This window comes from Condylostylus longicornis, unplaced genomic scaffold, assembly GCF_029603195.1.
Source record: "Condylostylus longicornis isolate FDR11 unplaced genomic scaffold, ASM2960319v2 ptg000011l, whole genome shotgun sequence".
NCBI classification, from domain to species: Eukaryota; Metazoa; Arthropoda; class Insecta; order Diptera; family Dolichopodidae; genus Condylostylus; species Condylostylus longicornis.
In genome coordinates this window covers 3,906,541-3,933,804 of record NW_026577980.1, presented here as the reverse complement: position 1 = coordinate 3,933,804, position 27,264 = coordinate 3,906,541, and the positions used below count along the sequence as shown (strand labels likewise).

The window sequence follows — 27,264 nt, the reverse complement described above, 5'->3', positions numbered from 1 at the left end:
TTTTGCAAAAGATTTTTTAAATATCTCCAAAAATATTTTTGCTACAGCCCATTATCATATATTGGCAGAATTTGTGGATTCCCAGTGATCACAGAAAACACATAAAATCGCTCTATCTCTTCTAGTTTAGCCAGAAAACGCGTTTAAAGTTTTGCAAAAGATTTTTTTAAATATCTCCGAAAATATTTTTGCTACAGCCTATTATCATATATTGGCAGAATCTGTGGACTCCCAGTCATCACAAAAAACACGTAAAATCGCTCTATCTCTTCTAGTTTAGCCAGAAAACGCGTTTAAAGTTTTGCAAAAGATTTTTTTAAATAACTCCAAAAATATTTTTGCTACAGCCCATTATCATATATTGGCAGAATCTGTGGACTCCCAGTCATCACAAAAAACACGTAAAATCGCTCTATCTCTTCTAGTTTAGCCAGAAAACGCGTTTAAAGTTTTGCAAAAGATTTTTTTAAATATCTCCAAAAATATTTTTGCTACAGCCCATTATCATATATTGGCAGAATCTGTGGATTCCCAGTGATCACAAAAAACACTTAAAATCGCTCTATCTCGTCTAGTTTAGCCAGAAAACGCGTTTAAAGTTTTGCAAAAGATTTTTTTAAATATCTCCAAAAATATTTTTGCTACAGCCCATTATCATATATTGGCAGAATTTGTGGATTCCCAGTGATCACAAAAAACACGTAAAATCGCTCCATCTCTTCTAGTTTAGCCAGAAAACGCGTTTAAAGTTTTGCAAAAGATTTTTTTAAATATCTCCAAAAATATTTTTGCTACAGCCCATTATCATATATTGGCAGAATCTGTGGATTCCCAGTGATCACAAAAAACACTTAAAATCGCTCTATCTCGTCTAGTTTAGCCAGAAAACGCGTTTAAAGTTTTGCAAAAGATTTTTTTAAATATCTCCAAAAATATTTTTGCTACAGCCCATTATCATATATTGGCAGAATTTGTGGATTCCCAGTGATCACAAAAAACACGTAAAATCGCTCCATCTCTTCTAGTTTAGCCAGAAAACGCGTTTAAAGTTTTGCAAAAGATTTTTTTAAATATCTCCAAAAATATTTTTGCTATAGCCCATTATCATATATTGGCAGAATTTGTGGATTCCCAGTGATCACAAAAAACACGTAAAATCGCTCTATCTCTTCTAGTTTAGCCAGAAAACGCGTTTAAAGTTTTGCAAAAGATTTTTTTAAATAACTCCAAAAATATTTTTGCTACAGCCCATTATCATATATTGGCAAAATCTGTGGACTCCCAGTCATCACAAAAAACACGTAAAATCGCTCTATCTCTTCTAGTTTAGCCAGAAAACGCGTTTAAAGTTTTGCAAAAGATTTTTTAAATATCTCCAAAAATATTTTTGCTACAGCCTATTATCATATATTGGCAGAATCTGTGGATTCCCAGTGATCACAAAAAACACTTAAAATCGCTCTATCTCGTCTAGTTTAGCCAGAAAACGCGTTTAAAGTTTTGCAAAAGATTTTTTTAAATATCTCCAAAAATATTTTTGCTACAGCCCATTATCATATATTGGCAGAATTTGTGGATTCCCAGTGATCACAAAAAACACGTAAAATCGCTCCATCTCTTCTAGTTTAGCCAGAAAACGCGTTTAAAGTTTTGCAAAAGATTTTTTTAAATATCTCCAAAAATATTTTTGCTACAGCCCATTATCATATATTGGCAGAATCTGTGGACTCCCAGTCATCACAAAAAACACGTAAAATCGCTCTATCTCTTCTAGTTTAGCCAGAAAACGCGTTTAAAGTTTTGCAAAAGATTTTTTTAAATATCTCCAAAAATATTTTTGCTACAGCCCATTATCATATATTGGCAGAATCTGTGGATTCCCAGTGATCACAAAAAACACGTAAAATCGCTCCATCTCTTCTAGTTTAGCCAGAAAACGCGTTTAAAGTTTTGCAAAAGATTTTTTTAAATATCTCCAAAAATATTTTTGCTACAGCCTATTATCATATATTGGCAGAATCTGTGGACTCCCAGTCATCACAAAAAACACGTAAAATCGCTCCATCTCGTCTAGTTTAGCCAGAAAACGCGTTTAAAGTTTTGCAAAAGATTTTTTTAAATATCTCCAAAAATATTTTTGCTACAGCCCATTATCATATATTGGCAGAATTTGTGGATTCCCAGTGATCACAAAAAACACGTAAAATCGCTCCATCTCTTCTAGTTTAGCCAGAAAACGCGTTTAAAGTTTTGCAAAAGATTTTTTTAAATATCTCCAAAAATATTTTTGCTACAGCCCATTATCATATATTGGCAGAATCTGTGGACTCCCAGTGATCACAAAAAACACGTAAAATCGCTCTATCTCCTCTAGTTTAGCCAGAAAACGCATTTAAAATTTTGCAAAAGATTTTTTTAAATATCTCCAAAAATATTTTTGCTACAGCCCATTATCATATATTGGCAGAATCTGTGGATTCCCAGTGATCACAAAAAACACTTAAAATCGCTCTATCTCGTCTAGTTTAGCCAGAAAACGCGTTTAAAGTTTTGCAAAAGATTTTTTTAAATATCTCCAAAAATATATTTGCTACAGCCCATTATCATATATTGGCAGAATTTGTGGATTCCCAGTGATCACAAAAAACACGTAAAATCGCTCCATCTCTTCTAGTTTAGCCAGAAAACGCGTTTAAAGTTTTGCAAAAGATTTTTTTAAATATCTCCAAAAATATTTTTGCTACAGCCCATTATCATATATTGGCAGAATCTGTGGATTCCCAGTGATCACAAAAAACACGTAAAATCGTTCTATCTCTTCTAGTTTAGCCAGAAAACGCGTTTAAAGTTTTGCAAAAGATTTTTTTAAATATCTCCGAAAATATTTTTGCTACAGCCTATTATCATATATTGGCAGAATCTGTGGACTCCCAGTGATCACAAAAAACACGTAAAATCGCTCTATCTCCTCTAGTTTAGCCAGAAAACGCATTTAAAATTTTGCAAAAAATTTTTTAAATATCTCCAAAAATATTTTTGCTACAGCCTATTACGAGTATCATATATTGGCAGAATCTGTGGATTCCCAGTGATCACAAAAAACACGTAAAATCGTTCTATCTCTTCTAGTTTAGCCAGAAAACGCGTTTAAAGTTTTGCAAAAGATTTTTTTAAGTATTTCCAAAAATATTTTTGCTACAGCCTAATATCATATATTGGCAGAATCTGTGGATTCCCAGTGATCACAAAAAACACATAAAATCGTTCTATCTCTTCTAGTTTAGCCAGAAAACGCGTTTAAAGTTTTGCAAAAGATTTTTTTAAATATCTCCAAAAATATTTTTGCTACAGCCTATTACGAGTATCATATATTGGCAGAATCTGTGGATTCCCAGTGATCACAAAAAACACGTAAAATCGCTCTATCTCTTCTAGTTTAGCCAGAAAAAGCGTTTAAAGTTTTGCAAAAGATTTTTTTAAATATTTCCAAAAATATTTTTGCTACAGCCCATTATCATATATTGGCAGAATTTGTGGATTCCCAGTGATCACAAAAAACACGTAAAATCGCTCTATCTCTTCTAGTTTAGCCAGAAAACGCGTTTAAAGTTTTGCAAAAGATTTTTTTAAATATCTCCAAAAATATTTTTGCTACAGCCCATTATCATATATTGGCAGAATTTGTGGATTCCCAGTGATCACAAAAAACACTTAAAATCGCTCTATCTCTTCTAGTTTAGCCAGAAAACGCGTTTAAAATTTTGCAAAAGATTTTTTTAAATATTTCCAAAAATATTTTTGCTACAGCCCATTATCATATATTGGCAGAATCTGTGGACTCCCAGTGATCACAAAAAACAAGTAAAATCGCTCTATCTCTTCTAGTTTAGCCAGAAAACGCGTTTAAAATTTTGCAAAAGATTTTTTTAAATATCTCCAAAAATATTTTTGCTACAGCCTATTATCATACATTGGCAGAATTTGTGGATTCCCAGTGATCACAAAAAACACGTAAAATCGCTCTATCTCTTCTAGTTTAGCCAGAAAACGCGTTTAAAGTTTTGCAAAAGATTTTTTTAAATATCTCCAAAAATATTTTTGCTACAGCCTATTATCATATATTGGCAGAATCTGTGGACTCCCAGTGATCACAAAAAACAAGTAAAATCGCTCTACCTCTTCTAGTTTAGCCAGAAAACGCGTTTAAAGTTTTGCAAAAGATTTTTTTAAATATCTCCAAAAATATTTGTGCTACAGCCTATTATCATATATTGGCAGAATCTGTGGACTCCCAGTGATCACAAAAATCACTTAAAATCGCTCTATCTCTTCTAGTTTAGCCAGAAAACGCGTTTAAAGTTTTGCAAAAGATTTTTTTAAATATCTCCAAAAATATTTTTGCTACAGCCTATTATCATATATTGGCAGAATCTGTGGACTCCCAGTGATCACAAAAAACACGTAAAATCGCTCTCTCTCTTCTAGTTTAGCCAGAAAACGCGTTTACGGTTTTGCAAAAGATTTTGTTAAATATCTCCAAAAATATTTTTGCTACAGCCTATTATCATATATTGGCAGAATCTGTGGACTCCCAGTGATCACAAAAAACACTTAAAATCGCTCTATCTCTTCTAGTTTAGCCAGAAAACGCGTTTAAAGTTTTGCAAAAGATTTTTTTAAATATCTCCAAAAATATTTTTGCTACAGCCTATTATCATCTATTGGCAGAATCTGTGGACTCCCAAGGATCACAAAAATGACTTAAAATCGCTCTATCTTTTCTAGTTTAGCCAGAAAACGCGTTTAAAGTTTTGCAGAAGATTTTTTTAAATATCTAAAAAAATATTTTTGCTACAGCCTATTATCATATATTGGCAGTATATACTCAATGTAAATATTTTGAATACTGATTTTATCGGGAAGAATAATTTACATGCTTGAGGACATAGTTTAAATATAGCTTTACATGAGATGAAATGTTTGTCATAGTGGTATAAACAATAAATGTCTTAACGGTAACAAATGTCTCGACAGTAAATGTCTTAACAGTAAAAGTCTTAATAGTAAATGTATTGACCATAAATGCCTTCATTCTTTAACAGTAAATGCTTTAGTAGCAAATATCTTAACAGTAAATGTCTTGACAGTAAGTGTCCCGACAATAAATGTCCCGATAGTAAATGTTACAAGTAAATGTTCCTGGCAGTAAATGTCTCGACAATAAATGCTTTGACAGTAAATTCTTTGACAGTGAATATTTTAACAGAAAATGTATTGACAGTTTTAAAGTTCCTAGCATTAAGATTTTATATATTCTCATAAAGAAAAATTTCTCAATAGTTCTACACTATTGAAATGTTGCTTTAAGGTATAGAGTATTCCTATGTATACCTGCAATAGCAACAGCGCATTATTATATTTCTATATACATAAACAATTTATTTACACAACATTTTTAATATAAAATATTTACATTAATATTTATTAAGGGATTTAATTAATTAAAATCAAAAAAAAAGTTAAATGTTCAAAAATCTTTTCGAATCTTTTTTGTCAATTATATTATGGAAAATAAATACGACGCTCTAAAATATTGTATTGGTAAATATGTATACATACATAAAGGATCAATCATAATAACAATTACATAGAAAATAATTAATATTATTTTCGCAATGGGAATATTAATTTTAATTATTTCCTCCTTCATTAAAAAAGCAATAAACATTGTGTTCAATGGTTGTAGTAAATATTGTGTGCGTTTTCTACGCGTAACACGTTTATTGAGAATTAATTCAAAATTTTTCATATTTAAAAAAAATGTCACACAAGAACGTAGTGAGGAAAGGGAAAAAACAATTTATTAATACTCGTACTATATTTTTTGCTGACATATAATAAGGAAGGTTTTTCGATGGTGCAAAATTCCGGATGTCGAGTTTTCGGTGCGAACGCACTTCGCCATAGTAAGGCAGCATAAATAATAAGATGTCGGGGTTTTCGTGTACCCGTGTATATGTCAAGAACACATTGATGTATTTGAGTTCTGGTTGGAAACTAACTAGCAAACTTTTTAGTTAATTCGAATTCCTCTATTAAGAGCTTACTAGTGTCCTTATAATTGCAAAAAGTATTTAAAACGTAATTTTTACAATTTCCTAAAACACTTTCACTAAACTAGACAATATACATATTCTGATAAAATGTATATTCCGATAAGCCGGTCGATTATGTGCTGACCACATTTTGTAAAGTATTTTTTTGTTTATGTAGCTATCAAAGTATTTAGGTTAGGTAATGTCAAGTCATTAAATATTTATATTAAAATTTTAAAATAAAAGATTTTATTTTAAAATATAGAGTTCTTGGAATTTTCATGATATCATAAATTTGGCAGAAAAACCTGTAGGCGTAAAACCCTTTTTAATTTTTTTTTTTTCAAAATTTTGATTGATTCATGTTGGCATTATTATGATTTTCTTTGTGTTCAAGCATTAAAAGTTAAAATATTTTATGATGCTTTTTTCCAGGTATTTTTCATAAAGTTTAGATGAATTTTATTTTGGTGATAGAAAATAGTTAATCCATTGCATAAAATGATTGAGGTGGCCCAATTTTCAATTCGACTGAACAATTTTAAATAAATATAAATATGTACGATTTTTTATTCTACATAATATGAGTGCGGCTCAATTGTACAAAATCAAAAAAACAGAATAGTTCTTTGACAAGTGGTTCAAAATCCTGCAAAGTTTAATATTATTTCTTTAAGCACATGATTTTAAAGAGTCAGAGAAGCATTATCAATCATTTTTAGTTTCTCATATATTTACTTCTAAAAGCTTTCAAGCTTTATAATAATACTTGAAAGTATCAAGTCTGAAAAATATCCAAAAATTATTTGAATAAAATTTGTTTTTAATTCTTCAAACTTTTTGAGCAAAAACTTTCTATTTAAAATTCCTTTCAACTTTTTACATTTTAATTGTTAATAGTTTCAAGTGTAAATTAAATTGTGTATCCATTTGGAAATCCTTCTCATTTTCTCCTATCCCTCTTCGAAACTTATCTATTTAAAAATTATTATATACAATATAAAACTGAATGCACAAGCAAACACGCATAATATATAAAAAAAAATGTTTCTATCATAAAATGTTATACTCGTAAAAGTTTATTAAAATATTTTTGGAAAAAAAAAAAGTTTTTCTCAAGAGTCTTCTTTATTACTGTCCTTGATATGAAATCAGGTGTTGCAAAATATTAAAATTAGTTTTACTTTTTTCAATGTCTTATGGCGAATGGAATGAAAAATTTTTTTGAAGTCATAAAATCAAATTTGAGTAAAAAATTATTAAAGTAAAATTTAAAATGGTAAAAAAATTCTTTACTTAAAAATTTTTTTTTTTTTAATGTACTTTAAATTGGTGAAGAAATATGAATTCGGAAATTCAGAAAAATATTCGAAATCCTATAAAAAAAGTTTATGCACAAAAATATCAAAAAAATTGTCTTAAAAACACTTTGCATACACATAGGCGTTTACTAAAAATATCTTCCAAGTGGAAGCGAACACATAAAATTTTGATATTTTTTTCTTGTTGCTGTCATTTAAAAGCTTTATTTCCGAAATTATTAATCAAATTCTTAGTAATGCTAAATTGAAATTGGATTTGCTCTTTATTCACAAATTTCATTTTATTCTTAGAAATTGAATAAATAGGTACTAGAAAAAAATATGGTCAATTATTTGGAAATAATACTATTTATGATTCTTGAGTATATTTATAATTTTGTATGTGTACGCAGAGATTGACGGTATAAAAATGCGTCTACAAGTGTTTGAGAAAAAAATATTAGTGGATTTATTGGAATTCCTGTTAAAAGTACACGAGCATTAAAATCTAAATTGAGAAACACTGTTGAAGCTATATATAAGCAACTGGCAATGAATGAACATTATAAGCTGTTATTAAAGTTACTGTTATAAGTTGAACTTTTACACAAACTTATCCTGGCATAACCCCACAAGATTATATTAATCTGCAATTGGACAGTGCATGAGGAAATAAGAAAATGTGAAACCAAATGTTTGAAATTGAAATAAATTTCGAAAATTATTGCAAAATCGGAATAACAAATCCGAAATTCGGAATTAATAATCCGAAACTGCGAATAAGTACTCATAGCATTTTCTAATTAACATAAGATAGGATTTATGTTTCTTTCATACATAATTTATAATCCGATTTCACAACATTCCAGTTACTTAGTACTCAAACTCCGAATTTTCTATATTTCAATTTTAAATCTTCTTCATACATAAAATTAAACCTGAAAACACATGTGTTATACATTTACTGTTTTTCTTTTAAAACAAAATATTAAATTTGATTTAAAAATTAAAATTTTTTTTCAAAATATTATTTATTTAAAGGTTATCTATAAATATTTGGAAATTTTAATAAAATCTTTCTATCCCATATTAAATTATTTTAAGGTTATTTTTTGAAATCTACTTAATAATTGAGAATAGTATTGGTTACATCAGATTATTACAATATAAAGTATGTGGATGTGTATTATGTGTATGAATTATAATTATATATGTATATGTATAAATTTGTGTCTGGAATTTATAAATGTCACTTATACCCTTTTTTAGAGGCCTTAAGCGAAAGAAAAAATTTAAGTGGCAAAATAAATGATAAGAAAAAGTAAAAACGCAAAAGAAAAATGTTCCACGTGTTAAATTCTTTTCACATACACTACATACATATACATATATGTTTATAGAAAAAGGATCACATTAAATAAAGTGAGGCACGTATAATGAAACATACGTCATTATTAGAGCATAAAAAAGGTACGGTAAGTGATTAACTTTTTATTTATCTGCTGAACCCTGAATTTGATTTTTGTTTTTTTTTTTTGGTTTTCCAAAAAAAAAATTTTGAACTGAATTTAAATTTATTGAAGGCTTTCGACACATTTCGGAGCATTTGACAGCTCAAACGAAAATAGTTCAGAAGAAAACACTGTGTCTATTCTTTCCGAAATCTATAAGTTCAAGTGTCAATTAACGATAGAATTAAGAAATATTGCAAAAATTCGAATTTCGAATAATTTAGAATTATTCCGATAAAATTTTGTATAATTATTTTAAAGAAGAACACCACATAAGTTGAAATTTCATTTATTCCAAGAAACCCTTAAAATTTGATATTTTTAGTGTCTAGTTGAACAAAAATAATAAAGTTATTTTTTCTCTATAAAAAAAAATTACCTTTAAAAATAAAAGTTTCTGAATTTATTTTAATGTGACGAAAATAAATACAAAAATTTGTTCAGGTGTTTTTGGATACGAAAGTAAAGCTTTCTGAAAATTAGCAATTAAATAAAAATTTTTATTCTGTCAGAAATAAAAATCAAACATAATCCTAAAATTATCTTTAAAAATATTAAGAACGCACAATATAAACTGTGGGAATTTTTTGGCTTATAATTTGGAATACGTGGAAATTTTTACTTCTACTCCTTGAATTCCGAATAAAAATGGAATTTCCCTTAAATTTATAAAACATTTAAAATTTATCAATGAAATTTTTATTTTTAAGAAGTGACATTGACATAACCTACGAGTACAAGCAAAAATATTGTAAATTGTATTTTGTTTTTTAATTCTCAATAAAAATGTCAAGTATTAATTTCAATTTTATTTTAGGATTTTAGGAAGTTTTTCAAATCGGATCTCACGAAATTGATATTGTATAATGTATGAGGTTATTGAAAGATTAATGAAAATTGATGATGTGCGTAGGTAAGTGTATTAAAATTTATTGTATTTCATAAAAGGAATATAATTTATTTAATTAATATATTTTAGGAATATGGACGCGTTCTTTTGTATGGTAAGAAGGAAGTGACGTTACGTAACATAATTTAAGAGTAGAAGAGATTGCTGCAAAAGACTCTATATAATACACTGCGTTTATATGCAGCTTGAAGCCGACTTTTGATTTGAAGCTGTCAACTTTTTATTGACTGAATATTAAACATAATTTACAATTAAAAATTATTTCAATTTATTGAAGTGAAGAAAAAATTTATTATACTCATTACAAAAATGGACCAATTTATTCTCTTTTACTTTTCTGAAATTTGAATAGCAAGGTCATTAAATTTTAATTAAAAGCACCGGAGTTCATATATAATCCATTACCAAAGCAAAGTAAAATTTTATTAAAATTTTCATTATTTATTTGTCAAAATCTTTTATTTTAACTATAAACAATAACGAATAAAATTTATAATTAAATTTTCTTTAAAATTTTAGAATTTCCAATGTCGCAATTTCATCTCATACATATATTCAATTTCAATCATACCCCATACAAAGTAAAATTAAATTAATAAGTTTTATAATAATATTGATCAGATTAAAAAGGGTAATTAAAATAGAAACAAGGCCATTGAACTAAACTCGAGGAAAATGATTTAGCAGAAAAATTTTATTTTTACGTAAAAATATTCGTTGTTGTTAACTAAAATTCTTTTTTGGACTCCTATTGAGTTCAAATTTTTATCCTTTTGTGCAAATGAAATTTTCATGTTCTCTACATTTACTTTTAAAATTAAAACAAATTCACCATGTTCATTTTATTCATTTTATATTTTTCCGAAATTCTAACAAACAAGCTAATTGAGTTTTTTTATTCAAAAGTACAGAAATTGAGGAGGTTGACTAATTGAATTTTAATTTTTTTCTTGTTTTATAGTTAAAAAATTGAATATTTTTGCATTAATTTTATATTTTGCAAATTTGTGTACCTACGCGAATAATAGAAATAGAGAGGAATTGAAGTGCAATTAAAAATATTTCAACAAACATACATATAGAGAAAGAAACCATATGTGTGTTTGTATCTTTTAATTTTGTTAATGTTTTTTAAGTGCCAAGTGCCAACATATGGTTAATATTGAACCAAACGATAGTAGCACAAATAATAATAACTGTTATACATTTATATATATATACAACTGTTTTTATTAACCTGTTAACCAACTTTCTTTTTTCCTTTCAAGGATTATTTTCATTATACGTTTATACATTTATAGTGTTGCCTAATTAAGTTTAATTCATATAAGAAGTTTGTTTATATATGTACATCTAATATGAAGTAATGTACTGGGAAATACAAATAGAAATTTAGTTTTGGTAATAGAAAGCAAAAATTCTTAAATATTTTTTTTATTAATTGATAGAATTACTTTTAACACAAGGTACACTGACAATAAGTTGAAATAAGAATAAAACGTGTGTGACAATTTAACTGTACAGGAATGACAAAAATTGTTCTGTTCTTAAAATATTTTCGGGCTATTTTAAACATTTTCAATAAAATCTATTATTGTTTTATAATTTCAATGTCATATTAAATTATGGTAGAATCTCTACATAATGAACACAGCTTGAACTCAGATATCTTGTAAAATACGTAATATAGAGGGATTGTCAAAACCACAAATAAAATGTCATTACAAAAAAAAATTTACTTGCTAAATCGAGATCTCAATACAAATTTTAAATTGTTCCGGTTGCTCATCAAAATTTCTCCAATCACAAGCTGTAGATTGAAAGAAAATTTATTTTAGTTTCAATTCGAAATTTGTGTAAAGTTTTTAAGAAAATTTCGAACACATTAATTTGAAATAATTCGCTTGTGTTCGCTTTTTTGGAAACTAAAATTAAACATTTTCTTGGATATCAATTTTCTAGTCGAAATTTTTAGAATGTTTCGTCATCCCTTGTTTTATTTCCGTCTTTTGTATTTCTGTTTTTACGAGAAATTTAAAATAATTTATAACCCTCTATCCATAACGAATTTTAGTATGATAAATTTTTTTTCGGGATTTTTTCTTTTATATTAAAAATTCTGCAGCATATAATCACAATCGTGCATTGTACATAAAGAAAAAATTATTAAAATATTGCTGTGAGACCTTCTAAATAGCCTTCTGAAAGATTTCAATTCACAATTCATTTGTTCTATTGCGAATATACATCCATATGTGTGTGCAATTATGTACACGACGGCTAATATTATCAAAAATTTAAGCATACTGAATTTCATATTGCCATATAAAAATTTATGAAAATTATCTTACTTGTGAAAAAAGTACAAAAATTTTGGGGGTATTTTGGACAGTATATTTTAATATATCTACTTGTATATATATAAAATTAAATTCATATACCATTTTAGCGTAAAATGTTAACTTTCCTTCTTAATTTATGTGTTTTGGAGTCATCACCAAATCTCTTTATTATTTCAACATCCCTTTTGGATTTAGTTCTTATATACAGTTATTCAGTTATTATGTGATTACTTTACTGAGTATGTACGAGTCACTCATACATATGTATGTATCAGAGTATAAACGTTGGTAATTTGGTATGGTACATATAGGCATACAAAAACATTTGTATATGTCAGAAATTATTATGTAAATTTGAGTGTAAATTTATAGTATACAATAATAATGTATTCATTTTCAAGTTCATGACCATCATGGGAAGATATTCGGAGACTGGGTGAGTAAATTTCTGTGTATACACATTATCTGTACACATCATACTCTATTTACAAGCAAATACATAGATATGTATGTATAACTACTAAAATTTTTGTATATCAAGATTGCTATCTGTTTCAGATGTGCCAATGTGTGTTAGAAAAGGGATATAGGACTAAAAAAGCTAAATGGAATAAAAGAGAGTAAAAAACAGAATAAAAACGAAAGAAGAAAAACAAAGGAAGACGAGAGAGGGAGAGAAAAAAGTAGAAATGAAATTTTTATTGCTCACTTTTTGTTTCTCTCGTTTTTCTTATTATTTTGTTGTTCCTACAATATTCCCAAAAAGAAAAATTTTTTTTTCTATTTTGTTGTCCTGTTTCTTGTTTTCATTCTGGTATTACTTAAATATTTTATTGTAAGTGATGTTGTTTGCGATGTTAACTACATAGTAGGTAGGTAGTCTCTATTTATTCCCAGAAGTATCGATTTGTTTTTCAATTTTTCTTCTGTATATTTGCAGAGTTCATTCATAATAGCGAAGGTGTGTTACACATTACTTCATACACATATTTATGGCAGTAAATATTCATATAATAGATACACAGAGATACACATTTTATAATAAAGAAACAAATATGCCTATAATGTTATATAGCAGGTATAGATTTGTAAATTATGTGTATACAGTTTGTTATTTCAGAATTTAAAAAAAAATTTTTTTGTTATAAATAAAAATGGTAACAGTTAGTCCTTTAGGAACAATTTTTAAATTCCCAGTTAAAATGTTTAAAATATATTGGAATATTTTATTTTTAGAATATTTTGAATATTTTGTATATTAAGGTATTTAAATTGTGGGTGTAGGTTAATATTTGTATATACTTTATTAGGTTTTGTTATTTGTATAAGGTTTGTTTAATTTATGTTGGTATTTAGAATTTGGGGATGAAGATGAAGTTTTTTGTATCATAAAGAAAATTTATGAATATTTTATTAGAAACGCGGACATTAAATTCAAATTTTAAATTTTTTGTTTCTTGATCAGGATTACAGAAAATTTAAGAAGATGAAAAAAAAAGATTATTTAATTGCAAAATTTAAAAATTTCGATGAGTGATTAGCAATTCTTTTGAAAAAATTTGCGAAATTGAAAAAATTTCAATTTTTGACCATGGAATATAAGGGATATGCAAAAATTTTTTATTTTATTCGTTAGTGCGTCAAAAATAGTGCGGCTTAGACATTTAAATCAGGTAACAAATTACGAAATTTTAACATAAGTAATACGTAAGATAAAAATTTAATTTAAAGAACTGTTTAACTGTTTTGTTTTCTTTTTTTCGACAAATCAAAAATTGAAAAATAAAATGATATAAAAATATATGAAAAATTTATAACGAATTTCAGAAACAGAGTGGAAATAGAACAAACTAAAATATATAATATTAATTTATACTACGGCAATACTTATTTATTGAATTGAGGCGACATCTATTGCCTCGTAGCATTATTAATAATAATATAGAGAAAATATTTTATTTTACTGTCGACTTCAATATGGATGTTACATTTTCATTTAAAAATTTAATAAAATGTTAAAAAATTTTTTTAAATCGTTAAAAGAAAAAAAAAAACATTTTTAATCGAAATTATAATTCCATTCCTGAGGCTCGGGGTAACCAAAATTACCTATACTTTTAACTTTCTCTGCTAATTCAGGATATGCCACCAGAGATTTATATATCGCTGATTCTAATTCTTTATATTGATAGTATGGTGGAAATGGCATATCTTCGAGTGCATACAATAATGCTTGGCCTGCTTCATTTCCAACTAAAAATGAACGTCCACAATTTGAAAATCTTAAAAAAAGAAAATTTCATATTATTGCTCTTTATTAATAATTTAATAAAATAATATTATACTTTCCAATTGTAAAATAAGATTTTTTGGTTGTAGTTATTGAAACTGGTTGCAAAATATTACGTCTTATATCCCAAATTTCTATAGCCTTTCTTGTAACACAAATAATAACAGTTGCATGAGTTTTAGACCATTCTGCATAATGTATTGGATAGATACCACTTGATAATTTTATTAATGGTGTAAAAATACCTTCCATCCATATCCTTATGCACCTTATAATGAATTATTAGGTTTATTTAATGTGGATATATGGTTACAACAAAAAAAAAAAAGAAAGAAAATTTTTTACCAATCACTTCCACACGTCAAAAACAATTTTGGACTCCATGGATTAAATTGTATTGAAAAAGCACTACCATTATGCACTTTTAATAGTTCCAAATGTTGATGTGGATGATTTATTGAACATTTATGCATACATCCCTCATCAGTTACTACGTAATAAATGTCATTTCGTGTCGGATGCAATGTCATAGTTAAAGCAGTTGGATGACGACTTGCTTCCAACGCTAATGAATTTTTTTTACTTATATTTATAGAAAGACCTTCAGGTGTTCCTTCAACTTTATCCAATAATATTTGTTGAAAACCTAATAAATAGGGACTACGTGTTACTTTATATTTTGTTACAGAACCATTCTGTGATGTAGCTAAAAATTGATCACATTCAGTATCATTATCAGATCCAACTGATATCCAACATATTTTTGTGACAGGTTGACAACCAGGTGATGTTGAACGTTGTGATATAGCTACCGGTAAGTAGGAATATGTTGTAACATCATGTACTTCAACAGAACCATCATAAAAACCTACAGCTAACAGTTGTGGATTGTATGGTGAAAATTGTAATGAAACAACTGGTACATTAAATTCGAAACGATGTTCTGGATTAACAGGATTTTTTATACTCCAAATACAGATGTAGCCTACAGTTTGATTTTTTACTGGAACAAATGTATAAATACCATAAGCAACAGCTACAATATCACCATTTTTAGGGCACCAATCAATAGCAGCAACCGCTCGTCTTTCTTTATCTTTTTGAGCAGGAAATGCCCACAATTCTTCTAATCTATATTTATATCTTACATCTAATGATAAGGGATCTGGCATTTCCATATTACGAAAACGTTTTTGTTTATTACGAAAAGCATTACCGGCAAGAACACGTTGTGTTAACATTGTTGCTAATTGGAAACTGGGTGTTTTTACGAATTCGGCAAATTGATCAATTCCACCAACTTTATAAGTTGTTATTTGAACAGTTTTCTGTTCATCAATTTCAACGCTAGATGTTTCCTTTTCAAGATCTTTATATGTATCGTACATATCATAATTTGAAACGAATGCAGAACTTGATGCTGTTTTCGTATGTTCCGTATTTGTATCACGAGTTTTATATAATACTTCAGCGGTTTGTGCTTCCGAATCAACACGGCGTCGGATTCTCTTCTTACCAACAGTTAATTCTTCATATATTTTATTATCAGCTTCGACTAAAGCTGCTTCTTCTGAATCTTTTGGAACAGTTACACTTGGTTTTGAAAATATTAAAATATCATCAGTTTCTTGTAAATTGATTTTAATGTATTTCGGTTGCTCATGTTTACTCTTTTTTCCATCTTCATCACCTTCAATAGCTCTCCAAAATGGCGTGTCAGACATTGTCATAATATTGAGGGATATCTAAAATTTTCCAAAGTTTTGAAAAAATTAACTATATAGTTAAAAAATTTAATATTTTTTTACCCTCGACATTATATCTTCCAAGGAGCTCTGCATTGTAATACTAAGTGTTTGTCTACTAGTTGACCCGAAACTAGAGCTTGTACTTAATTCATGAACTTTGGTTATGTTAAGATTTTCTTCGTTTTGTGTTGGTTCCGTACGATATTTATATTTCAGATTTTCATCAATAACTAAAAGCTTTGGAGTTAAATCATTTTCATGCTCCAATATCTAAATGGTTTTTGTTTATCATCATGCATTGGAATTTTTTGTTTTGACGACATAAATAAAATTTGTTTACATTTAGTGTGTGTGTATCATAGATAACTATATTTAAAAAATGTACGTGGTTTCTGAGGCATGGGGGAGTCACAAAATCTGATACAGTAAATTATTCATTTGGAAAGGTAAGTGTTTTTATATTTAATGTTATTCTTCAATAATTTGTAAACATATTTTGAATACACTGAATACCTATGCACTTATTTTAAACTGTGGCAAATATTGCTCCTATAGTTACGAACGGAACAACAGGTAGAATTATTTGTTTTCTTTTTTGTATTTTACGATTTTACATTCTGGGCATGTTAAATAAGAATTTATTTAACATATTTTATCGAACAATTGAATATATATAAATTTTATATACGTGCATTGTTTGAGAAAATATTTTTGAAATTATTATGATTATTACTTCTTAAATTTGTCGAATACATTTATATTTAATTTTGAATAATATAGTCAAATCTCACTTTATTTGCTTTTCGTATCTCTAAAGCCCTTTGAATTTCGTTTAAAAAAGTTGGTCTGCTCGTACGTATTGTATGCTTCCGAGTCTCTGTAGTATTTGGAACTGGTTCTGATACAGTTATTCTTTTCTTTATTGATCTGATCTACAAAAATTAAAAATTGAAATTTTAATTTGAACACGAAAAATTAAATATTGGAAAATATTTTACACTTTTACGAGAATTCATGGTGAAATAATTAATTAACAACAATTTTATTTGAAATTAAGTTGAAAATTAAATTTTATTTATTTCAATTGTCATTTTATTTTATTTCAATTGTCATGATTTTTTAAAATTGAGAATTTGAAATAAATAATCGATTATAATTTTTTATTTTGTTATCGATTATCGATTAAATTTTATCAAACTTCTTCAAATTTTTGAATTGTCTTAAATAATTGGTTTTAAATAGCTGTGTTTACACGACGATTTTTTGCATCGTTTTCATTCTCTTAGCCGACAAACTTTGTTGGTAATAGGAAATTAAAATTTTCAAATAAAATTTCATTTTAATTTTATAGAGTAATTCAATATTGCAATAAAATAAGATATTTCGTCTCATTCTGTAGTAATTCTGTATTTTTAATGAAAATAAAGTGTTTTTGAAATTTTAGCACTGAGCTGATAATTCTAAGTCAAAAAGAAAACTTATACGTTCTAAGGCAGAACTCGATTTTTATAAAACTAATTTATTGACATTTCATATTAAAAGAACACATTATTAGTAACCGCTCACTTCCAATACGTAGACACTATGAACCTATGAAAGATCTAAATGCTATTTAAACTTATTTATTTTAAATTGATTAAAGGAAGAACTTTTACAAGATCTCTAATATTCTTTTAAAATGTTGAATAAAACAAAATTATATATATATTTTTTTTATTTTTTTGTATTATTATTTGTTTAATTTTTTTTTGTGTACATTTATATACGTGTATATACTTAAAATATTTTTCATTTAAAATTAACAAATTTTTTTTTATATTTTACCTTTTCACACTTTCTTTCATTTGCTTGAAATTAAAACATTCATTTCATTTCAATTCTTCTTGTTTTTATTTTTGTATTGTTTTATCAATTTCTAAATTAGAAATTAGAAATTTCCCTTAACTTTTTACACTTACTTAATATAGAATAATAAGAATTATTATTAACATTAATTTTTTTTTCATTGTTATATACATTATATATTCTTGTTTTGTATATAATATATACATTTTGATTAATCAACTTATATAATTAATATTATATTTTAATAAAAATAGAAATTTATATTTATAATAGAAAAAAAAATAAGTGTATATACAAATGCTATCTGCATTCTGCAATAAGAATCCTGTGGTATATTAATAAATTGATGATACATACTTATTTAAAAAAAATCAAATACTATTTTAGTGATCATTTAATTTTTTAAAAGTATTGGAGTGGGTTAAAATATTCAAATAATTTAGAAAGAGAAATAAAACATTAGATTAGAAATTTTGCACAAACACTCGCTGCATCCACTATATTTTGTAATTATCTACAAAAGTTATTTTTGTTTTTTATAAAAATTTTTTACTTTCAGAACAATTCATAACAATTAATAAAAAATAAAATACATTTTCGAACTCATCTTTAGAAATTGAAAATTTTCAATTCAAAGATTGCCAATTCGAGTGGAACAATTTTCTAGTTTTTTTATATTTTTCAACTACAAGTACTGATTAACAAATTGAAAAACTAAATCCCATTGAAAATTAGTCTAAATCATATTTTACTTTATATATTAGTGCTTATTTTATGTAAAACCTGATTTAAATATAATATTTTTGATTTAATGTTTAAAAAGAAAATTGGCAAATTTTTATAAAACTTTTGATTTATTTTAATTTAATTAATTTATTAAAGAATTTGTTAATAATACAAGTGTTATACAAGTTTCATATATCACTCACTTCCCTTACATTTTTTTAAAGGTAAAAATTATTATAAAAATTATATGATGAAAAAATAAGTTTTTAAAAATTATATGTGATGTTTCAAGCGATTTACCATCTATTTTTTGTTAAACATAAAAAAAAGATTTAAAATATAGAAAAACTTCATATAAATACTAAATTTATTATTTAAAATAATTTTAGTGCAGAACTTTAAAAGCTGTGCACTTCTTATTGTAAGAACTAATTTTGTGAAAAATTTCAATGAAAATTCTTATTCATTACAATAATATTAGTACAATATAATTTGGAAGCAAACAAAATTCTATTCAATTTTAAAATTTTATTATAAATTTATAACAGTTTTGTTTTTAATCTTAAACAATTTGATAGAGGCTTTAAGGAGAAAAAATCTCAAAATTTTATGTCACTAATATTTCTTTTTGTAACCAAATATAAAATATTTTTTGCCATTAATTTTGTAATACATATATTTTTTCTAATTATTTATATTTTAGTACTTTATTTTTCATTCTAAATATTACAAACATGCTCATTTTAATAAATCACATAAATTTTCGCATATTCTTTGCTTTTTTTAACAAATAACTTAATATCTCAGTTACGCTAGTTTAGTTATGTTTTTTTATTTTATATTTATTTTAACATACATACTAAATATTAATAAAATATATTAGAAATGTAATAATTTTTTTGTTATATTTAAAGTTAAAAATTAAATACAAGAGCGCAAATAGTTTTATATTATTCAAAAATATTTTTATATTATTTATTTTCAAAAATTCTTCAAAAACTCATTATATATTTAAAATGAAAGCAATTGAAAAAAAAAACAATCAATAATTTTGATATTTGCGACAAAATAAAATGTCATCTTGTCCGAGTTAAATATCATCTTACTGAATTTAATTATATAAAAATATTGTCTTCATAATAAAAAAATTTATTGTAAATTTATAATAGAAAATTTTTTATTACAATAGTTTTAGTTGTTAGTATGAAGAGAACACGTATATTAAACACACAATATTTTATTTTTCATTTATAATACATTTAAATTTTTTAATAGTAGTTTAAAATTTTGTATTTTGAGAATTGTCATGATGTTTGGACAAAAAATTCTAAAATATTGTATAAGCTATTATCACCAATATACTAAAAATACTAATTGAAATGTAAGCAAGTATCTATGTGTCTGGCTACATTTTTTAGCAGTGCTTTTGACATTAGTTTTAAATATTGGACAGATTAATTTGTTTTTTTCTTTTGAATACATGCATTTTTAGATAATAATCAGTAAGTTTTCAGAGTTTTTAAAGATTATTTTTTAAAAAATTATAAATTGTGATGTAAATATTAAAGAGCTATAAAAATTATGGAAATAGTTAAACATTGCAAAATAGTATCGATTTTAAAATAGACAAAATCGAACAAATTGAATTATTTTCATTTTTTTTATAATGTTATTATTCTGTATATTATTAAAAATATTTAGAAATTCTCAGTCAACATATTATTAAATTTTTAATAAATCACAAATATTATTTGCATAAAAAATTAAAAAAAAAATTGTTTAAGTAAATTAAAAAAAATTTAAATATTAACAAAAATGTGAAAATCAAAAACTTATTGAATTAATATTAAGTTTTGTTTTTTAGTAATTATTTTAAAACTAGAATATTTTTATTATTTAAAATGAAAATGCGAAAGAGATAAATTTTTAGATATTGAAAAAAAATTTTAAATTTTTTTCATATTTAACCAAGAATAAAAGCTTAAATTTATAGTTAATCGAACAAAAACTAAAACAAACAAATTATATTTTGCATTTAAATCTAGTTTTTTTTTTTAATTATACAATTAATTTAAATATTTCTTATTAAATTTTTAATTACGTAATGTTTGCGTAAATTTAATTTTAAAATCACTTTGCTGCTTCTTTAACACGTTTCTCCCATTCAGCACGCCTCTGTAATATTCCTTTAAATTCAACTTCATCTGCTGGCATCCCTCCTTGTGTTACTGTTATTGGTGGTATATTAATTGAATTTGTTTGTTTTGTTGATTCTATATTATGTGAATTATGTATTAAATTTGTAGTATTTGCTGTTGTTGTAATTGTTGGTCCAATTGTATGACGTACATTTGATTTTTTATTATATAAAGGATTTAGCACACCACTATTATGATAGTTACTATTATTGTTACTATTATTGTTATTACTATTGCTGTCATTGTTATTATTTAAATTATTATTTATACTTCCAGTTGATGGTGTTGCAGCTGTTGTCATTGATGATATATTTGATGTTCTTAATGTTATACCAATTTTATTATTATTATTGTTATTAGATGATGGTATCATAGTTGATAGAGAATTTCTACTGTTACTGTTGATTAAATTATTAATGTTATTACTGTTACTATTAGTACTATTATTGTTATTAATGTTATTATTATTATTGTTATTATTATTATGAATGTTACTGCTAAAACGATTAAATGCCTTTGTTGGTGTGGAATGTAAGTTGTTATTATTGTTGTTGTGGTTATTATTATTGCTGTTGTTATTATTATTGTTATTATTACTGTTAAATATATTAAAACCGGTGCTTCCACTGTTTATGTTATGATTATTGCTGCTGCTATTATTATTATTATTATTTTGGCAATTATTTATTGAATTTAAAGTTTTTTGACTTTTTTCATTATTTTCACGTTGATTTGTTTTTTGACCGTATATATTTGAAGTGACTAATTTCTGATTATTATTATTTTGATTTAGTTGCTGATGTTGTTCAATTTTCGTTAATTTATTAAGTTTTTCTTCACTTGACGATTGATTTTCTTTATCACTATCTAAATTACCACCACCGCTAACACCACTACCAATATTGCAGTTGTTATTATTATTACTAAAAGTAGTTTTTATTAATCTACTTTTTGTTTCTTGTGTTGCTGTTTCATCAATAAATGCTTGAATATCTTCATCTTTTATTTTTAAAGATCTACGAGCAAAAACTTTCATTAGTTCCGGTGTTGAATCATCTTTATTCTTTTCAACTTGATTTCCTAAACTTAACGACTTTTTCCTCATTAAAACAGCAGCTGGAATAGCGGTTGAACTAGGTGATAATGTAATATTGTTGGAGTTAATATTGTTATTGTTATTGTTATTACTACTATTGTTGTTATTAATGGTATAATCGTCATGTATTGATGATTTTCTTAATTCAACTGACGCATGTCTTTCAGATTTTTGCATTTCTTCAATTTTCTTTTCATATTTTAATTTTTCATCATTTACAGATTTTCTACGTTCATATTTTGGTGATACTGATGAAATTTGTGATTTCTCAGTTGAATAGTGATTACGTAATACAACAACTTCTTCTTCTTCAAAGGATTTTCGTATACGTGATGTTGCCAAAACATTTGATTTACTCGATGTAGATGTTGTTGTTTCTTGAATATTAGAAACATAACTATTACGCTTCTTTTCTAATTCCGTGACCAGTGGTGGTAATGGTGGTTTAGTTTCAGATGAATTTTTATCATAACTGGTTTGACGTAATTCTACAGTTGGTGTTTCTGGTGGTGATGGGCTTAACTTTCTTCCTTCATTTTCGGCTGGTTGTTTTATAATTTTTGAAAGTACTATGTTTGTTTTTGGTCGACAAGGTTCAGCAACTTTGTTCAGTTGAATTTTCATAAATTCAGGAACGCCTAAAAATTTAAAAATGGAATTTAGAAAATATTTGCAAATTTTTATGTTTTTTATAAAAATAAAAATTACTTCTATCCTCAGCTGTCTTTTCAGAAATCGATTGACTTCGATTTGATTTTGTAATATTATTTTTAGAGTCTCGATCAACTTGTTTTGCATCATCTTCTTTACTATTTTGCCGTAAAATAGGAGTCAGTCTCTCTGAGCTTTCAACTTTCGGTGTAAACACCTTTTTAATTTCTCCCAAATCAACAGATTTCCGTTTTTCTTTTTCTGGTTCACTCAACTTGTTTTCAAAAGTTTTTCTAACATTTATAGAATGAGACAAGGATGTAGTAGTGTCCTTAGTTCCAAAATGTTTATCAGGTTTCAAATTCTGTTGAGATCCCTTAAGTAATTGTATTTTTGTAGTACCTAACATTGATTCGGTACCAGATTTGGAATCTAATGATTTTGACATTACGGAAGAATTGCTTTTCACCAAGGGCTCTACATCGTTATATTTAGATATTTCAATTAACGATTTACGATTCTCTTTAGCACTAAGATTATTTGCAGACAATTGATTTGATATTCTTATTGGCTTGCTTGCTTCGCTACGTATTGAAATACTAGCTGATGGTACTTTAAATTCAGATGACGTCTGATGTCGTTCTGGGCTATTTTTACGATACATATGTGTAACAATAACATTTTGAGCTTGTGTATTACTGTTTATACTTTCGCTCGCACTAGCAGATTTTCGCATTATCAACTGAGGTGGTGATTTTACTAAGAGTTTATCAATGCTTTCTTCAATTTCTGATATATTTTTGCTTTGTTTTGGATTAACCGTAGTTAATATGATGTTTTTAGTGAATATTCCTTGTCTCAAAGGGAATGTATCTTCTTGTGATGTACAGCTTCGTGAATTTTTATTAATTAAATTATTGTCATTTATTTCAAAGCCTAAAGAAAGTGAAGCTTCTTCAGCATGTTCTAAATCTTCAAATGATTTCCGTGAAAATGTGAGATCCGGTAAACTTGGCATATTGTCGGCTTTCTGTAGACTAGAATTAATTTCAAAATTATTGCTATTTCCATTATACAGTCGGAAACTTTTAGATTTTTCAACAGATTTTCGTTGTTTTGTTGGTACTTCTAATAGAGTATCCAATAAATTTTCCGAACGATGTAATTTTTGTTGATATAAATTGACACTTTTTGATTGTGTGATATGATGATGTTTTTCGAAATGTTCTGTTTGAGTTTTAGAATTTTCCGAAATATCTCTTATATAAGTTTCAGAATTAAAAATTTCTTCATTTGAAGAGTTCATTTGTGAACCTCTTGAATTATACTTATAATCTGGAGATGTCGATAGTGAAATATTAGAAAGTTTTAACATATCCATGCTGCCACGACTACCATCAGAACTATCAGAAAATCTCTGTTTTAAATTGACTTTCTGTTCATCTTCATATTGTTGTTGCTGGTTTGAATTATTATAATGTTGTTCCAATATTTCAGAAGAGCTTTTGAAACTTGAATTTGGTGATGTTGTTATATCTTTTGGCATTATTCTCTGTCTTGCAGCCGGACCAGATTTTGGTTTATTAGCTGAAATTATTGGTTTTGATGGGCTTGGAATAGGTTTTTCTGCATTCATTTTATTATTACTAGTCTCTGATTTCGATAATATAAAATTATTTAACATTAAACTTAGACCAGTATTTGCTTCATTCATAATTTCACGTCGGATTTCATTACGAGTTTGTTCAACTTGTTTGGAATATTCGAGATTAATGTCTTCACGTTGTAGACCTATTTAAAAATATAATTATTATAATTAATTCATTAAAATTAAGAACAAAATTAAGCTCTCACCTTGAATTAAATTGGATTTACCGTAATGATTATCATCAAGTTCATCTAAATTATGTTCCATATTAGAAGAAATATGAGTAGAAGATTTTGGGTTACCTTTACCTTTAGATCCGCGATGTAAAAATCGCTTGAAAAATCCAGTCTCATTTTGTGGTTTTGATGTGTTGTTATCCTTTTCACTGGTTCCAGTTTTTGTAATATTCCGGAAATAGTTTGAATTTGACTGTGGTATTCCTTTTTCTGTTTTTGATCGTTTTATATTTGATTCTTTACCACATGTAGAATTACTGTTTGTTGGACTATCACCTTGTTGATTCATTAAATTAGGACTAATACCATGCGGTAAAGAACGTGATTTTTCTTTATTAGATAATTCTGAAATTAAAAAATTTTCAAAATTAATTATTATTAAAAATTTTGAAATATTGAAAAAAATTTGATTATTATACCTTTGATATCTTGTGAAATTAAATTTCTTAAAGAATCTTCATTAACTTCTGGGGTTGAAGGTAAAAGTGTGGGCTACATAAAAAAAAATTATTTAAATGAAACCTTTATTAAAAAAACAAATTTACTTCAATTCGCCGATGTCGTGTTGGTCCTTTATTCTTTTTCGGTCTAATAGCCATTTTGTGTTTAGCAGCAGAATGACTTAGACGTCCAGTTCCAATTGCATTACCATCAGTTACACTTAAATCTAAATCATCGAATGTTGTTTTTGATGTTTCGAATGATGATGTTTGCAAAATTTTCACAGATGAAGACAATGTACTTGATGCAGTTCGATCAATTGATATTGAATCACCATAATTTGATGATATTTCATCATCAATATCAGAGCTACCAGCACTTAATAAACTCAATGATGATATTTCACTTTGATTTTGAGCATTTGTACTTGAATTTGCTGTACTTGATGTCGTAATTGTTGTCGTTAAGTCTTTACGCTGTGGTGTTGCAGGACTTCTTGGTAAACCTAAATCCTCATCTGATGTATCGGGACGATTACGTCTTTTACGTAAAACATCAAAAAGTTCATTCTGAAAATTTAATTAAAATTAGAAGATTAGAATGTGTTTTTTTAAATAAATTTAGGAAAAGATTTTAATATTTTGGAAAACAAATAACAAATGTGAATAATTTTCAATGAAAAACTAAAATTTATTTACCCAAATTTTTTTTGAAAACAATAAATTAGTGCTAAAACATTTCCTTGTAAAAGAATCATCATCCTCGATAGATTCCACCACTGTTGGGTGTTGTATTGGCGAAGCATTTCGATTTATATGCAATTTACACCTCTTTTGTACAAAATCTAACATTTTTTTTTGTTTTTGTAAAAAAAATGTGATCTGATTTTAAAAATTCTAATTGAAAATAATCTTTTCGCTTCTTTTTTAATTGTTCTTCATCTGACGTGTTAAAATTTTATGATAAGCATTATGAACATTACAAATTACTGTGACGGATAACTGAATTTTGATAAAATCAAAAAAAAAATGATGCCTTAAGTGTTGTCAAAAAAACTTCTCTTCTACGCCGCTCATGTGTTAATTTGAGTTGACTCAAGTCTCAATACTCAATAATACTCAATAATTTTATTTCCTAAGTGTTATTGATATTGTATTGGTCGATATTGAAAATCAGTTTTTAGGTGAAATTTTTTTATAGAAATTTAAGAATTATACGCAAAGACATGATAAGTCGGGTTGATACTTTGGTGTTACATAGTCTCTGAAAACGTAATGGTCAGAAAGTAGGTATGATTGGAAAAGACTGTACTTATCAAGGTTATCAATGGTATCAAATTTGTTTGTATTTAGTTTTAAGTACTCGTGTTGAAGGTAGTGTCTCCGTTTGCTTTACTATTAAAAATGAACTAAATAAGTAATTTAAATAGCACAATCTAATTAAGTTTCGGAAAACATGTTGTTAGAACTAACATGTTGTTAGAACTATTACAATGTTGTTAGAACTAACATGCTTTCTTAACGTAATTTATGGACAAAACTCAAAAAAATTAATTTATTCTAAATTTTATAGCGTTATCAATACTATTTTAAATTTTAATTGAATTTTATTTGTTCTTTTAGCTTTAGATCCTATTTCTAATTTAAATATAATCAATGAATTTTATAACTCGCCCCATTAACATTTTATTGAGTACAGAAAAAAAAAATTGTAATTTTCACAATAAATTATCAATTCTTTTTTTTCTTATTCAAAAAAAAAATCAAGTTAAATAAATTGAATTGAGTTCAAAACCGCACCTTTTCTTATATACATTTGGTGCTTTATCTTGAATATTGTGTTATTTAAGGCACTAACTTAGGCACACTCTTTACGTACAAGCATGTATTTTAATAGTGTTAAGAAAAATCAGCCGAATATTAAGTAAACAAAAAAAAAACAAGAATTTAAAACAGAAATTGACAACTCCAACAACAATAACAACAGTAATATTAAGTACAACAGTAACAATAATAATATTAACAACAACAACAGCTTATAAATCACTAGTTGACAAGTCAAAGACGTGTTACAAAGCAATAATTATAAAATACATTTAATCCGTATTTTAAAGAATTTTTCTCCTCTTTGCTCTTTGTTTTGCTGTAATTTTTCTGTTTTTTTTTCATATTATAACAGTATATAACAAATATAATAAACAGTAATATCACCATCAATATCATTCAC

At 26.3% G+C, this 27,264-nt stretch overlaps 2 protein-coding genes across 4 annotated transcripts in view; both read right to left on the bottom strand.

Annotated features, from left to right (window-relative positions):
- Window positions 1-14,218: 14,218 nt before the first annotated feature.
- LOC129619329 (dynein axonemal intermediate chain 4-like) lies at window positions 14,219-18,041 on the bottom strand. The gene is made up of 6 exons (XM_055534570.1): window positions 18,022-18,041; window positions 16,989-17,124; window positions 16,258-16,467; window positions 14,795-16,194; window positions 14,505-14,717; window positions 14,219-14,441 (listed from the first exon to the last, which is right to left on the bottom strand). Exons 1-6 carry the CDS (start codon window positions 18,039-18,041, stop codon window positions 14,219-14,221), a joined length of 2,202 nt encoding a protein of 733 aa, XP_055390545.1.
- A 1,139-nt stretch (window positions 18,042-19,180) lies between these two features.
- The window catches only part of LOC129619194 (homeobox protein 2-like), a 54,420-nt gene continuing 46,336 nt past the window's right edge, over window positions 19,181-27,264 (bottom strand). For 2 of the 3 annotated variants that reach the window (XM_055534313.1, XM_055534315.1), the window contains exons 4-8: window positions 25,143-25,607; window positions 25,017-25,089; window positions 24,568-24,942; window positions 22,771-24,504; window positions 19,181-22,700 (exon numbers count right to left, since the gene is read on the bottom strand). In XM_055534313.1, the coding sequence (XP_055390288.1) occupies window positions 20,899-22,700; window positions 22,771-24,504; window positions 24,568-24,942; window positions 25,017-25,089; window positions 25,143-25,607 (4,449 nt within the window). In that variant the 3' untranslated portion in view covers window positions 19,181-20,898. The remainder of the gene's footprint in view (window positions 22,701-22,770; window positions 24,505-24,567; window positions 24,943-25,016; window positions 25,090-25,142; window positions 25,608-27,264) is intronic. The other variant, XM_055534314.1, reaches the window with a different exon arrangement.